General features: G+C 38.5%; 2 protein-coding genes across 2 annotated transcripts; both read right to left on the reverse strand.

Annotated features, from left to right (window-relative positions):
- Positions 1–8084: 8084 nt before the first annotated feature.
- LOC135464465 (sarcoplasmic calcium-binding protein-like) lies at positions 8085–8660 on the reverse strand. The gene has a single exon (XM_064741890.1). The coding sequence runs from the start codon at positions 8658–8660 to the stop codon at positions 8085–8087; it is 576 nt and encodes a 191-aa protein (XP_064597960.1).
- A 6464-nt stretch (positions 8661–15124) lies between these two features.
- On the reverse strand, positions 15125–15700 carry LOC135464466 (luciferin-binding protein-like). Its single transcript, XM_064741891.1, has one exon. It carries the CDS (start codon positions 15698–15700, stop codon positions 15125–15127), a length of 576 nt encoding a protein of 191 aa, XP_064597961.1.

Raw genomic sequence — 15700 nt, forward strand, 5'->3', positions numbered from 1 at the left:
CCGCTGACATATATCACATATTTACTATAGTAACCGCTGACATATGTCACATATTTACTATAGTAACCGCTGACATATGTCACATATTTACTACAGTAACCGCTGACATATGTCACATATTTACTATAGTAACCGCTGACATATGTCACTATAATAAAGACTAAAGGTTTTATCGGCGTTTCACACAAAATAACACTTAGTCATATTTACTGCACTACAAGTGTTTACTGAAAACATCTTGCACATAGCTATGTAGCTGTTTCACATGTTTATAATAGTAAATATATGCCTTTAATCGCTAAGCATAATCCTTATGATAAAAACAGGACTAGGTTATAATCTGTAACAGAATGTGTTAATGAACGAAACACTTTTATTCAGTGTGTTCATTTAAAGAATTTGGTGTTCCTCAGATTTCATGTTGGCTCTGTTGCCTATAATATAACAGAATCTAGGCGTCAAGAACAGCCCCAAGTCAGTAACGACCCAGTACTTTACACTCAAGCTACTGAAACACTCTCAACTAGTGTTAAAAAAGAAAACTCAATACATAAAATGTGATAGAATTTTGACCATATACTTTTTTCGGGAGGGGGAAATTTTGAATAAACTGTATGAATTCCCACATGTTGGTGCTGTTTAAATGCTGGATCAGTGAAGTCCAATCAATTGTAATTAACTGCAATTCACTGCATTTTTGCTTAATTCAATTGAAGCTGTGTTGTTAGCCATTGTTAAAGTATTTACTATTTAAGGCTTTATGTAAAATTAGAATATAATCATGAGAAAAACTAATTTCACCTGTCACGCGTGACCATTTGTCAAGTGTGTCACTGTCGTTGCTGCTCTGGTTATACTCTATTATATGTGTTTGCTGTAACCTCTAAGGGAGCGATAGTTACGCCGCCTGTACTGGCGCATTCTTAAATACCACAAGAACTATCTATCCTCACATCGACATCAAGTGAAAATTAATCTATAAAACATTTCGAATGACCTCATTAATATTAAACCCAAATTGGGCTAGGAATGTGAATAAGTATGTAAGTCTTAATGTTGTTTACTGCACAAAGTCTTACCTTGCTGATGTTTTCCTTTCACTCCAAACTGGATTCCCGGCTTACTCAAGCAACTGGAATAGACTCTTCTGCAGACTGGCACATACTGTCTGAGCGACTTCACAGTTAACCGTGAAATTCAGGCTGATAAATCTTTTTATTTTTAATTCATGCAGGATCTTACTTAACATTTAGATGCAAGTGTTATGACTCAGACCTAAATCATGTTAACTGAAGCATAACCTGCTTCAAACATACCTATCATGTCAATTTTTGTTCAATCATAATGTAAGCCTGTTGAGAAATTCCTCACATATTTTCTGGATTAATTACACGGATAAATAGTAGTCGTTGTGATGTTTGCAAACACTGCTGTGTCTTGTTTGTTGGATAGTACATTTTGAACACCTCCAAATAACAACTGAAATGTCTCATCTAAAGCCAATTTTGAGACATAAAAAACCATCTCAACCTTTCAGATGAGTTTCCCTGCCAGGACTGTCTCGCTTGTTTTTCACCAGCTATAACGAGGCCAATAGGGTGAAGATGTGTAATCGTCGGCCAATAGCTGGAGCAGTGACTGATGTGGTTTCTTGCCTGCCGTGGTTACCAGGGTGTTCACTGCATACTAGGACTGGCTGTTTCGTTACCTCATCTTCATTAACCAGTCCGGATGCCTCGCGATACGGTTTTGCAATGTACCCGTATTTTTTAACAGGGGCGGACATCGCTGGCCTTCTGAGTTTTCAAACGTGATTGTTGGGAAACCGACACCATATGGTAGAGTTCAACTTATTTTTTGTAAGTCACAACTTTTTAAGTACTTACATGAACAGTTAGAATAAATCCTTCAGATAGAAGCCGATTTCAGTTTAACAATACTGATCAGAAATTAGGATGACAGATGTTTGGATACGCTCTAATAACGGCTGTTTAACTTCTAGATGGAGACCCCGCCGTACGTTAATGGGCAATGAGCAGATTGCGGTGAACAGCTAAGGACACTCCGTATCCTTTAAGGCAGTTGCCATTTGGCTCGTCCTTTACAACGGGTTACAGGAACACTTGAATTCGTCAATGAAAGTCGAACTTCTTGAGTGCATAATTCATTTATTTCAGATTGTGTTAGATACTATAAACGACCCAATTCCAAAATAATATTGCGAATAGATCTCATGCAAAAATAAGAGAATATCAATGTTAAAAAACTCCGCCTAAGGGGGAGGGGGGGGGGGCGTTCCCAAACTTGTACTCATCCGTTCAATTACATAGCGGCTATCTTGAAAATACGGCGGTACCAAATAGCTTGGATGCTTTATCCTTAGAAATGCTACTCAGATGTGTTTAGCGAAGAGTTGGGGAAGATGTTCTCATGGGAAGTCTTTACATCTGTAATAAAATAATATGTTGTTAAAGTATAAACGAATACTCTTGCATGTTTGTATTTATTTTGTATGTGATAGTTGTAAAACGCCATACTTCGGATAGTATACCTGTAACTTGCAATAAATATCTATTCTTTTTGTCAACATAAATGTTATAAAACCAAATTGACAGTCCTTATTTTAATTTGTTGTATTAAAACACCAAAAAGTGAGATTTTGTTTCACATCAATGGGCTGTATACTTATGAAGAGCGTGACATAGATATAAGCAGTTTCCCAGTGTGTTTACATGGATGATAAACCCATCAGTCTCCACTACATTGAGAAGAGAAGAGTCGGACGAAGGTATATCTAGGTTTACAGGGATGTCATACACGCATATCTTTTCTGAAGCTGAAAATGAATTCACTTTCAGTTTATTGAGCTCAAATTAAGACGACCAGGGCAGTCCCCTGCCCATGTCCATTTACCGCTTTATGTATGAGGACACAGCAATTGGGCAGTTCAAAAAGGGCCGAAAACCTATCCAAAGTGTATCTTTTGTCCACATTATGCCTACGATTTGAGGTGTACATTTATTTGCTTAACTGGACTTGGGAGATTTGTGTGTCAAAGATATTCTGTAAAATGTTTTCACTTAAATTTTATAATTAGTATAGCTGTTTTGTATGTATGCTGTATGTAAATATGGACGAAGCAACCTGAAAATCTACCTCATAAATGTGTCTCATTTCCCTTAACTCCGAGCATTATAGTCATTGTATTGAACCGGTATATATAAACACTTTCAATCAAAGATTCTCCAATCAGTTAAATTTTGAAGACCTTCAGTTGGAAAATCCAAAAGAGGCTTCCAATAATCATTGTTTTTGTTGAGTTTCGCAAATTAGTTTTGGGAATCCTGCAGTTTTTGAGACCATTCGACTTTTGGAAAATGATTTTTGCACAACTGAACTGAGGCTATGATTCTGGACTAATGACTGATCGCTAGATTATTGGAGGGGACTTCAGGTTACAAACTAAAACACAACAGAATTTACAGAACTGAACATCTACACATAACTGAAACTAAAACTGTTGAGACCTTTTAATTTATCATCTAAACCAAGGATCAATAGTAAAGTGGGGGTTATTTCATATTCGAATTAATTCATCATTGAAGTTTCCTGGTGATTTTCTGCATGGACCTTATTTGTTATTACTTCGATCACCCAGGGGATATAACCCACCTGTAGCGGTGTCTCCAGTTAAGTTACCGGACGATTTTGAGTAATCGAAGAGTGTAGACGCATAGATTCATAACCTTTACACGCCAGGGTACTCGTGGTGGTTTTTTACCCCAAGGCTAGGCCTCTACACATACATGTATATACCTTGTACTTTGTTGACAACTGGTATTCGAATGTTTGTTTCGACGCACTGAATCGTACCCCTCGGATTAAACAAATCGTCACGATCGTAAGGTTAGGATTCAAAGATTCATTTTAGTTTCTCTGACACATGGTTTGCTCGTCTACAGAGATCCATTAGACAAAGAGTCCCATTAAACTTTCTTTAGAGACGGGTGCTCTATCGTAGCATTTAATTGTTCCTGTTTCCCACATGTAGGAGTAAAAGGAAAAATCTGTCACAAAATACTTGTACTCACTTGGGAAATATACAACGTTAAGACATCCCAAAATTAGAGGGGAACCTAGTTTGTAACACATTCCAGACTGTCAGAATCTGAGCGTCATTCACTGTATCACAGGTCAATGAGAAGATTATGATTTCAATGATCCACCCAAAATAAAAGTACCATCTGTCACTACATATCTGAGGGAAAGAGATACGTGGTTGTACTTGATAGTAACTCACATAGTTTTTCACCTGGACACGTCATACAGAGAGCGACAGTCATTCCCAGAATCAGCGCTGTTCCAGAAGGTCAGATGTGCCTTCACAAACTCCTCGCGTGAAAGCACGCCATTTCCATCCACAGCTATTCTCTTGAATGGGTCTTTCACAAAATCTTCATCTACTACTCGGTACGAATTGTAATAAATTCTGTTTTCTTCTGTAGAAATGACGCCATCTTTGTTCAGGTCGATAAGGTCAAACATTCTCGCATTTTCCCTGTGCAGTAAGTTATGGCTCAAGTAATGGCAAATGAAATTGGAACTTTAGTAATATTTTCTTTTCCATCACCGGGAAGCTGGTTAGCGCGCCAACTCAGCGTAAAAATCCCGGAGCCTCTCACCACTGCGGTCGCTGTGAGTTCAAGTCCAGCTCATGATGGCTTCCTCTCCGGCAGTAAGTAGGAAGGTCTTGCGCAACTTGCGGATGGTCGTGGATTTCCCTCGGGGTCTGCCCGCTTTCCTCACACCATTATGCTGGCCGCCGTCGTATAAATGAAATATTCTTGAGTACGGCGTAAAACACTAATCAAATCAATAAATAAATTTTCCATCACAATACACTTCCCACAAATGCAGCAGAAATGTTCGCAAACTTTCAGCTTCTCTACCACTCGCCTTGGGCTGCCATGCCATATTCTTCACCGCCAGTTCATGATCTTGCTTAGTAATAAATCCATCATTGTACGCGTTGAGGAACATAAAATGCGATTTGATTTTTTGATAATTACTGATTGCTGAGGTTGTCTTCACATACGTTTAAGGCATCTTGTTAAAAGAAAAACAACAGTAGGTAGAGATCATAGAAATGGTAATTAAATGTTGACTGTGTTGACTATAATAAATCAGAGCGGTAAATCAGACACGGCAAAGTACTAAATCCATGCGTCGAAACAGACTTTCGTATATCAGCCATCAACCAATAAGGACGTTTTGGGTCAATAATCACAAGGCCAATTCCCACAAACCGCGCATAACACAAAGAACTAAGAAGGTATATAAAGTACGAAAATTGGACAGAATAATGCAAAGAGAAGAAGCCAACAGTTTTCAATGACGTTTGAAAGACGCGGGGCGACTGAGTGAAATCGGTATTCAAATCATGTACCATGGGAGAATATCAGTTGTCGATAACAATATATGTATCTCAGTTGCCCTTTGATTGCAACTGTTCATATATCCAAAGTGGCGATCTAAATCAACACACTTAAGCCACTGAAACATTGTATTACATTTCGTCTAGTGTTAAGCATAAAAATCATTGCACAAAATGAATCCTGAAAATCTTGATTTATTTATTTATTTATTTGATTGGTGATTTACGCCGTACCCAAGAATATTTCACTTATACGACGGCGGCCAGCATTATGGTGAAAGGAAAGCGGGCAGAGCCCGAAGAAAATCCACGACCAACCGCAAGTTGGTGCCAGACCTTCCCATGTACGGCAGGAGAAAAAGCCAGCATGTGAAAATCTTGACTCGTACACTTCAAAAAAGAAAGCCATAAGCAAAGTATACGGATTGCAAATTGATACGGACCTAATAGTTAAATTATCTTATTTACAGGTTCATAACACACTTTCCGTGTTGAGAAGGTTGATATGCGTCAATAGTAAAGAAAAACTTAAAATTACTGAATAAAAACGTCATTTGGTTTCTCTTAAAGCGTTTAACTTCAATATCTGCTGTATCCGCCGTGTGTCTGGATGACAGCTTGAACCCTCCTCTTCATACCACCTGTCAGCCACCTGATACTCTGAAGGAGAAGTCATTGCTATTCCTCGTGCAGGGCAGCTCCCAACTGAGCCAGATCAAATTTGCAGCTGGATCCCTTGCCTGCACACAACAGCCGTCTGACCCAAATGAAAGCTGCCTAACACGAGGAATAGCAGCAATACGTGGTATGATTAGAAGGGTTGTCACTGTCGTCGCTGCTCTGGTTATACTCTTCGATGCCTGTTTCCAGCAACCACCAAGCAGAAAATATTTACACCTCTTTTACTGGCCTTCTCGTGCAAAATTTTAAATATCACACAATCTATCTATCCTCATGCCGGGATAAAGTGAAAAATAACCTTTGCAACATTTCAAATGACCTCGTTATTGTTTAAACCATTTTGAAGTAGGGGTGTGAATAAGTATTTAAATCATAATGTTGTTTTTTGCCCAAAGTCTACCCTTGTTGATGATTTTTTCACTCCAAACTGACTGCTGACTCAGATTACTGGAATAGACTGTTCTGTAGACCAACGCCAACTGAGAGAGCGAATTCTCAGTTTCTTTCAACCGTGAAATCTATGCCTTCAAATTTTAATTCAAGGGGGACCTTATTTTGGAAGGCACTGAAGTGAAAATGTAATGACTCAGATATAAATGGTGTTAAGTGAAGCATAACCTTTTCGAAAATATATACCTATCACATGAATTTTAACTCAGTCATTTTGTAAATCTGCTGAGAAATTCCCCCCAAAATTTCTGAATTACTTTCACGGACTGATATTAGTCGAAGTGACGGTTGCTTTGTACTCATTGTAAAACATACGAAACGGAGAAAGGGGTTTGATGGAATAACCGCTTATTTGTTCTACACCACACCTAAGAATAAAGCATTTCGGAGGGAGGAAAGCGGACAGCGCTTGCGTTGTTGGCCACCTACCACTGGAGAAGAAGCCAGCATGGTCGCACTGTTAGATGGCCTTAGGTCCCGCTAAGTACAAATGTGGCTTTATTATTAAGTGTAAAAGGCCAATAAACATGTGCAGGTGTCTGATAAAGTGTCTAATTAACAAAAATCATGTTTACTGCAATATGTTTGCAAGTGTTTACTGTAGTGACATATATCACGTATTTGCTATAGTAACCACTGACATATGTCACTATAATAAAGACTAACAGTCTTATCGGCGTTTTACACTTAATAACACCAAGTCATATTTGCTGCACCACAAGTGTTTACTGGAAAGATCTTGCACATAGCCTGTTTCACATGTTTATAATAGTAAATATATGTCTTACATAATCTTTATGAAAAAACAGGCCAAGGTTAAAAATTGTAACAGCAATATGTTTATGGACGAAACACTTTTTTTAGTGTGTTCATTCGAATTTGGTGTTGACTCTGTTGGCTATAATAAAACTGAATCTAGGCGTCAAAAACAGCCCCATGCTGCAACGACCCAATACTTTAGACCCAAACTGTTGAAACACTCTGAACATAGATTGTCATAGACTTTTGACCATATTGACCACTTTTGAATTTCAATAAACTGTACGAATTGCCACATGTTGGTGTCTTTTAAATAAGAAAATTACTTCATTCTGGTTCAGTGACGTCTAATCAATTGTAATTAACTGCAGTTAACTGCAGTTTTTTTTACTTAATTCGATTGAAGCTCTGTTGTTTGGCATCGCAAAAGTGCAAGTGAGTGCTTGGGGTTTAACGTCGTACTCAACAATTTTTCAGTCATATCGTTAAAGGTTTTACGTTTAAGTTTATGCTATACAGCCCTAACTGAGAAAACCTGATTTCATCGGTGACGTGTGCCTATTTGTCAAGTATATCACTGTTGTCGCTGCTGTATCAACGTGCTGTGCAATCCCCTCCCCCCCCTCTCCTCCCCCTCAACTTTTGGTTAATCATGATTTAAATCTGTTAGAAAATTTTTATTACAACGCATACTATATCGCGTCATTCCATAGATGGCCTGTGGCCTATGTTTAATGTACTGTCTGTTTGTAGGACAGTTTCACTTGGGCACATCATACAGGGCCTCACATCCGTTCTCAGGATCATCGCTGTACCAGAAGGCAACATGAGCCTTCACATACTCTTCACGTGATATCAGTCCATCTCTGTCCTCATCCATTCTTTTGAAAACAGCGTTGATAAAATCTTCGTCATGGACTCCGTACGATTTGTAATAAATACGTAGCTCTTCTTCTGTGATAGATCCGTCTTTGTTGCGGTCTACAACGTCAAACATCTGTCCAAAATCTGCTCGAGTTTTGTTTTGTGCTTCTGTGAGGTTTTTAGTAGTGCAGAAGGCTATGGCGCGCTGAACAACTTCTGGAATGGGAACTTTAGTAACATTTTCCTTCCCACCACGATAATATTCCCACCAGCATGTTAAGGTTCTTGCCATGTCTTCAACATCCTTAGGAGTGGCATTGCAAAGCTCAGTCATATTCTTCAACGCCAATTCGTGATCTTCTTTAGTAATAAATCCATCATCATTAACGTCGAGAAACCTGTAGTAAGATCTGATTTTGTTGATACGATAGTCGCTGATGCCAGTAGACGCCTGCGTAGACATTTGTGCCATCTGCTTGAAAGAAATACACCCACGGGTTAAGAGCACAGAAGCTCAAATGAAATGTGATAAGTGAAAGTGTCATTACATTCAGACTAAAACACGTGTTTCTACACATCTGCTACAGTTTATAAACGTGTCCTGGTGTTTTTTGATAAGCAGTCCAAAAGATGTGTTTATTGTAGTAATATGGTGGATATTTTTAACAAAAAACAAACAACCCACTAAAAATGGCTTTAATGATCTATTTACTTGATGTTTTACGCCATACTTGATAATATATCGCTTACACGATGCAGCCAACATTATAGGGGGAGGAAACTGGGAAGCGCTTGGGTTGCTGGCAGATTTTCCCACATATAACCAGAAAAAAAGTCAACATGAGCTCAGAGCAATCGCATTGGTTAGATGGCCGTAAGTCCCGCCAACCACTAAATATGGCTTTGTTATTAAGTGTAAAAGTGTCTAGTTAACAAAAAGTCATGTTTAACGCATAATGTTTGTTTATTTAAAATATCTAGCACATTACTATATCACTATTTCACGCTTACAATACATCTTTCTAATTGCTAAACATCATCTTTATGAAAAACAACAGGACCAGCTTAAAAACTGTAACAGCAATGTGCTTATGAACGGAACACTTCAGAAGAACTTAATTAAGCACCTTCCTGGTTTACTGGTTAGATGGTCATTAGTCACGCTAATCACAAAATATGGTTTTGTGTTTTTAAGTGTAAAAAGCTAATATACAAGTGTTTACTATAGTGACATATGCCACATATTTATTATAGTAACCTCTGACATATGACTGACTATAATAAAGATTAACGGTTATATCGGCGTTTTACACTGAATAACACCAAGTCACATTTACTGCACTACAAGTGTTTACTGGAAACATCTTGCACATAACTATGTAGCTGTTTCACATGTTTATAATAGTAAATATATGTCTTTAACAAAATCTGTATGAAACAACAGGACGGGCTTAAAAAGTGTAATAGAAATGTGCTTATGAACGAAACGCTTTTATTTGCTGTGTTCATTTAAAGAATCTGGTGTTCCTCAAATTTCATGTTGACTCTGTTGCCTATAATAAAACAGAATATAAGCGTCAAAAACAGCTCCAAGTCAGTAACGACCGAATATTTTACACTCAAGCCATTGAAACACCTTCAACTAGTGATAAAAAGAAAACTCAATACATAAAATGTGATAGGATTTTGACCATGTACTTTTTTCGGGAGGCTGGTTCAGTGAAGTCTAATCAATTGTAATTAACTGCAATTCACTGCATTTTTTTTTACTTGCTGTGTTGTTAAGCATCGTTCGAGTATTTACTATTCAAGCATTTATGTGAAATTAGAATATAATCATGAGAAAAACTAATTTCACCTGTCACGCGTGACCATTTGTCAAGTGTGTCACTGTCGTTGCTGCTCTGGTTATACTCTATTATATGTGTTTGGTGCAACCTCTAAGCGAGCGATAGTTACACTGACCGCACTGGCCTCTTCGGTCGCATTCTTAAATACAAGTGAAAATTAATCTATAAAACATTTCAAATGGCCTCTTTATTATTAAACCCTAATTGGACTAGGAATGTGAATAAGTATGTAAGTCTTAATGTTGTTTACTGCACAAAGTCTTACCTTGTTGATCTTTTTCTTTCACTCCAAACTTTCACTTCGCGGCTTATTCAAGCAACTGGAATGGACTCTTCTGTAGACCAGCACATACTGTGCGAGCCACTTCTCAGTTAACCGTGAAATCCAGACTTATATAAATCTTTTTATTTTTAATTCATGCGAGACCTTACTTAACAGTGCATTTAGGTGCAAATGTTGGGTGCACTCAGACTTAAATCAGGTTAACTGAAGTATAACCTTCTTCAAACAATATGATGCTTGCAAACACTGCTGTGTCTTGTTTGCTGGACAGTACATTTTGAACACCACCAAATAACAACTGAAATGTCTCATCTAAAGACAATTTTCAGACCTGAAAACGACCTCAACGTTTCAGCTGAGTTTTTTTAACCAGGGCTGTCTCCCTTGGTTTTCACGAGCTATAACGAGGCCAATAGGGTGACCGTGTGTAATCGTCGGCCAATAGCTGGAGCAGTGACTGATGTGGTTTCTTGCTTGCCGTGGTTACCAGGGTGTTCACTGCATACTGGGACACGCTGTTTCGTTACCTCATCTTCATTAACCAGTCCTGATGCCTCGCGATATGGTTTTGCTATGTACCCGTGCGTTTTAACAGAGGCGGACGTCGGTGGCCTGCTGGGTTTTCAAACGTGATTGTTGGGAAACCGACACCATATGGTAGAGTTCAACTTATTTTTTTGTAAGTCACAACTTTTTAAGTACTTACATGGACAGTTAGAATAAATCCTTGAGATAGAAGCCGGTTTCAGTTTAACAGTACTGATCAGAAAGTGGGCTGACAGACGTTTGGATACGCTCTAATAACGGCTGATAAACTTCTAGATGGAGACCCCACCGTACGTTAAAGGGTAACGAGCAGATTGCGGAATTTGCCTTGTCATTTAAATCGGGTTAGATGAACACTTGAATTCGTCATCAAAAGTCGAACTTCTTGAGTGCATAATTCATTTATTTCATTTTGTGTTAGATACTATAAATAGCCCAACTCCATAATAACATCGCGAAAAGATCTCATGCAAAGATAATGCAACAGAATAAGATAATCACTGTTACAAAACTTACTTTCCCAAACTTGTAAAATTGAGATTTTGTTTCACATCCATGGGATGTATATTTATGAAGAGCGTGACATAGATATAAGCAGTTCCCCAGTGTGTTTACATGGATGAAAAACCCATCCGTTTTTACTACATTGAGAAGAGAAGAGTCGTACGAACGTATATCTAGGTTTACAGGGATACCATACAAGCAGATTTTTCTGAAGCTGAAAATGACTTTATTTTCAGCATACTGAGCTCAAATTGAGACTACCAGGGCAGGTTACAAACTAAAACACATTAGAATTTACAGAACTGAACATCTAGACATAAGTGGAAATAAAACTGTTGAGACCTTTTAATTTATCATCTAAACCAAGGATCAATAGTAAAGTGGGGGTTACTTCATATTAGAATAAATTCATCATTGAAGTTCCCAGTTAGTATTCTATATGGACCTTATTTGTTATTACTTCGATCACCCAGGAAATATAATCCACGTGTAGCGGTGTCTCCGGCTAAGCTGCCGGAAGATTTTGAGTAATCGAAGAGTGTAGACGCATAGATTCATAGCCTTTGCACGCCTGGGTACTCGTGGTGGTTTTTTACCCCAAGGCTAGGCCTCTACACATATATACCTTGTACTTTGTTGACGACTGGTATTCAAATGTCTGTTTCGATGCATTGAATCGTACTCCTCGGATTAAACAAATCGTCACGATCGTAAGGTTAGGATTCTAAGATTCATTTCAGTTTCTCTGACACATGGTTTCTAGTTTGCTCGTCTACAGAGATCCATTAGACAAATGAAATGTCTCCCATTGAAGTTATTTTAGAGACGGGTGCTCTTCAGCAGCATTTGATTGTTCCTGTTTTCTACCTATAGGAGTAAAAGGAAAAACCCTCCACAAAATACTTGTACTCACTTGGGAAATATACAACGTTATGACCTGGCAAACTTAGAGGGGAACCTAGTTTGTAACACATTCCAGACTGTCAAAATCTGTGCGGCATTCACTGTATCACAGGTCAATCAAAAGTTATGATTTCAATGATCCACCCAAAATAAAAGTACCATCTGATAGGAACTGACATAGTTTTTCACCTGGACACGTCATACAAAAAGTCATTCCCGGGATCATCGCTGTTCCAGAAGGTCAGATGTGCTTGCACAAACTTCTCACGTGATATCACGCCATTTCCGTCCACATCTACTCTCTTGAATCCATCTTTCATAAAATCTTCGTCTTCCACTCCGTACTAAAAAAATTCTGTTTTCTTCTGTACAAATAACGCCATCTTTGTTCAGGTCGATAAGGTCAAATATTTTCGCATAGTTTAGGCGAGTTTTCTTCCTTTGTTCTTTGGAGTCCCCCCCAGTGCAGTAGATTATGGCTCAGTGTGTAGCGTTTGAAATTGGAACAGTAATATTTTCTTTTCCATCACAATACACTTCCCACCAATGCAGCAGAAATGTTTCAACTTTCAGCTTCTCTACAGCTGTGCTTGGACAGCTGTGCGAAATTTTTCATCGACAGTTCATGATCTGACTTACTAAAAATTCCATTATTGTTCGCTTTGAGGAAGTACGATTTGATGTTTTTGCTACGGTAATCACTGATTGTGAGGTCGTCTTCACATATATTGAAGCCATCTGGTTAAAAGAAAAACTACCATAGGTAGAGACCATAGAAATGTTAATGAATTATATGTCGACTGTGATGGCTGTAATATACCAGAGAGGTACTTCAGAGACGGCAAAGTACTAAATCCATGCGTCAAAATAGACATTCGTATACCAGCCATAACCAATAAGGCTGTTCCAGGTCAATAATCACAAGGCCAATTCCACAAACCACGTATAACACAAACCAACAAAGAACTAAGAAGGTTTATAAAGTACAGAAATAGGACAGGATCATACAAAGACAAGCAGTCAGCAGTTCTCCATGATGTTGGAAAGGCGCAAGGTATGTTCTTGGCGACTGAGTGAAATCAGTATTCAAATCGTGTACCATGCGAGAATATCAGTTGTCGATAACAATATATGTATCTCAGTTGCCCTTTGATTGCAACTGTTCATATATCCAAAGTGGCTATCGAATTTAACATACTAAAGCCACTGAAAGTATATGGATTGCAACTTAACATTGAACTAATAGTTAAATTATCTTATTTACAGTTTTATAACTCACTTTCCGTGTTGAGAATTGATATGCTTCGATAATAAAGAAAACGTGAAGTACAGATCTAACAGCTATTAAATATATTTACTCAAAACACACGACCACTGGAAGTGGCAGAAGTGTGCATTGTTATCAAAGATACTACTTTGAAACATCAGAATAGCCGGTGTTAAACTCTTAATGAAAGAGACTGTGAGAAAAAGATGTGTACACATTTCAAACTTTTACAACCTTTTCTTGCTCGACGTTAGGGCTTGTCACTTGAGGAGTTTGGGGGCGTTCTTTGCATATTCCCACAGAACTCCAGGATGGCCCCTGTATTCGACTGGGTAAAAGACCAGTTGGCAGAAGAACAACACAGCAACGAGATCAATCGGAGACGAGGTGTTTCAGTATGCAGACTACACGCTCCCCATTGCTTTTATTCATTTCTTCCTAAGAGGTACACACTTGACATGGGTGCATGTACCAATCACGCATTAGAACCAAGGTCACTAGGATTACTTGTACATTGACCACACCAGTGGTCAGCACTTATGTTGACCTGTGTCAAGGCAAGGGGCGTATCTGCCCGCTAGATATATAATTACACTGCAGTCCGCATTTAAAACGTTCATACCATAACGACATATACACAAAATATGATGAACTGGTCAAACCACTCAGTGCTGGCAGAACAAAGATAAACTGAACGACGGAAACCTACTGCAAGTGGGCGTACATACTCTGACACACATTAGTACCTATATGTATACACATACCGCATGCGCAGTTCAAACCACACCGAAATTATAATAATTTCTACAACATGCGTACAAAGAAGCACCATAATTTTAATCGTGTTATGAATCTGCTAGAAAACTTTCATTACAATTACTGTATCAATTCCTGGGGACCTGTGTCCTACTGTCTGTTTCTAGGACTGTATAAAACACCAGTGAAACAAATCAAATAAAGCTTTCTTTGAAAAGGAGTTCGGCTAATCATGCCATAAATCTGTTGGAAAACTTTTATTACAAGGCAGACTGTATCTATTCCTTTAGTGGGGACCTGTGTCCTACTGTCTGTTTCTAGGACTGTATAAAACACCAGTGAAACAAATCAAATAAAGCTTTCTTTGAAAAGGAGTTCGGCTAATCATGCCATAAATCTGTTGGGAAACTTTTATTACAAGGCAGACTGTATCTATTCCTTTAGTGGGGACCTGTGTCCTACTGTCTGTTTCTAGGACTGTATAAAACACCAGAGAAATAAATCAAATAAAGCTTTCTTTGAAAAGGAGTTTGGTTAATCATGCCATAAATCTGTTGGAAAACTTTTATTACAAGGCAGACTGTATCGCTTCCTTGCATAGAGGGTCCGTGGCCTGTGTATAATATACAGTCTGTTTGCAGTACAGTGTAGAACACAAATAAAATTAAACCTTTCTTTAAAAAAGAGACAATTCAGTTTTGATCAGAGTTGGGTTAACCATGCTATAAATCTGTTAGAAAACCTTAATTACAGGTCTTACTCTATCACGTATTTTTATAGAGGGCCTGTGGCCTATGTGAAACGTCCTGTGTGTTTGTAGGACAGGTTCACTTAGACACGTCATACAGGTACTCACATCCATTCTCAGGATCATCGCTGTACCAGAAGGCAACATGAGCCTCCACATACTCTTCACGTGAAATCAGTCCATCTCTGTCCTCATCGATTCTTTTGAAAACAGCGTTGATAAAATCTTCGTCATGGACTCTGTAGGATTTGTAATAAATACGTAGCTCTTCGGCTGTGATAGATCCATCTTTGTTGCGGTCTACAAGGTCAAACATCTGCCCGTGAGCTGCTCGAGTTTTGTTTTGTGCTTCTGTGAGGTCTTTAGTAGTGCAGAAGGCTATGGCGCGTTGAACAACTTCTGGAATAGGAACTTTAGTAACATTTTCCTTCCCACCACGATAAAATTCCCACCAGTGTGTTAAGGTTCTTTCCATGTGTTCAACCTCCTTAGTACTGGCGTTACAAACCTCAGCCATATTCATCACCGCCAATTCGTGATCTTCTTTAGTAATGAATCCATCATTATTAGCATTGAGAAACTTACAGTAAGATCTGATTTTGTTGATACGATAGTCGCTGATGCCCGTAGTCGCTTGCGTAGACATTTGCGCCAT

Source organism: Liolophura sinensis, chromosome 4, assembly GCF_032854445.1.
Source record: "Liolophura sinensis isolate JHLJ2023 chromosome 4, CUHK_Ljap_v2, whole genome shotgun sequence".
Classification (NCBI taxonomy): Eukaryota; Metazoa; Mollusca; class Polyplacophora; order Chitonida; family Chitonidae; genus Liolophura; species Liolophura sinensis.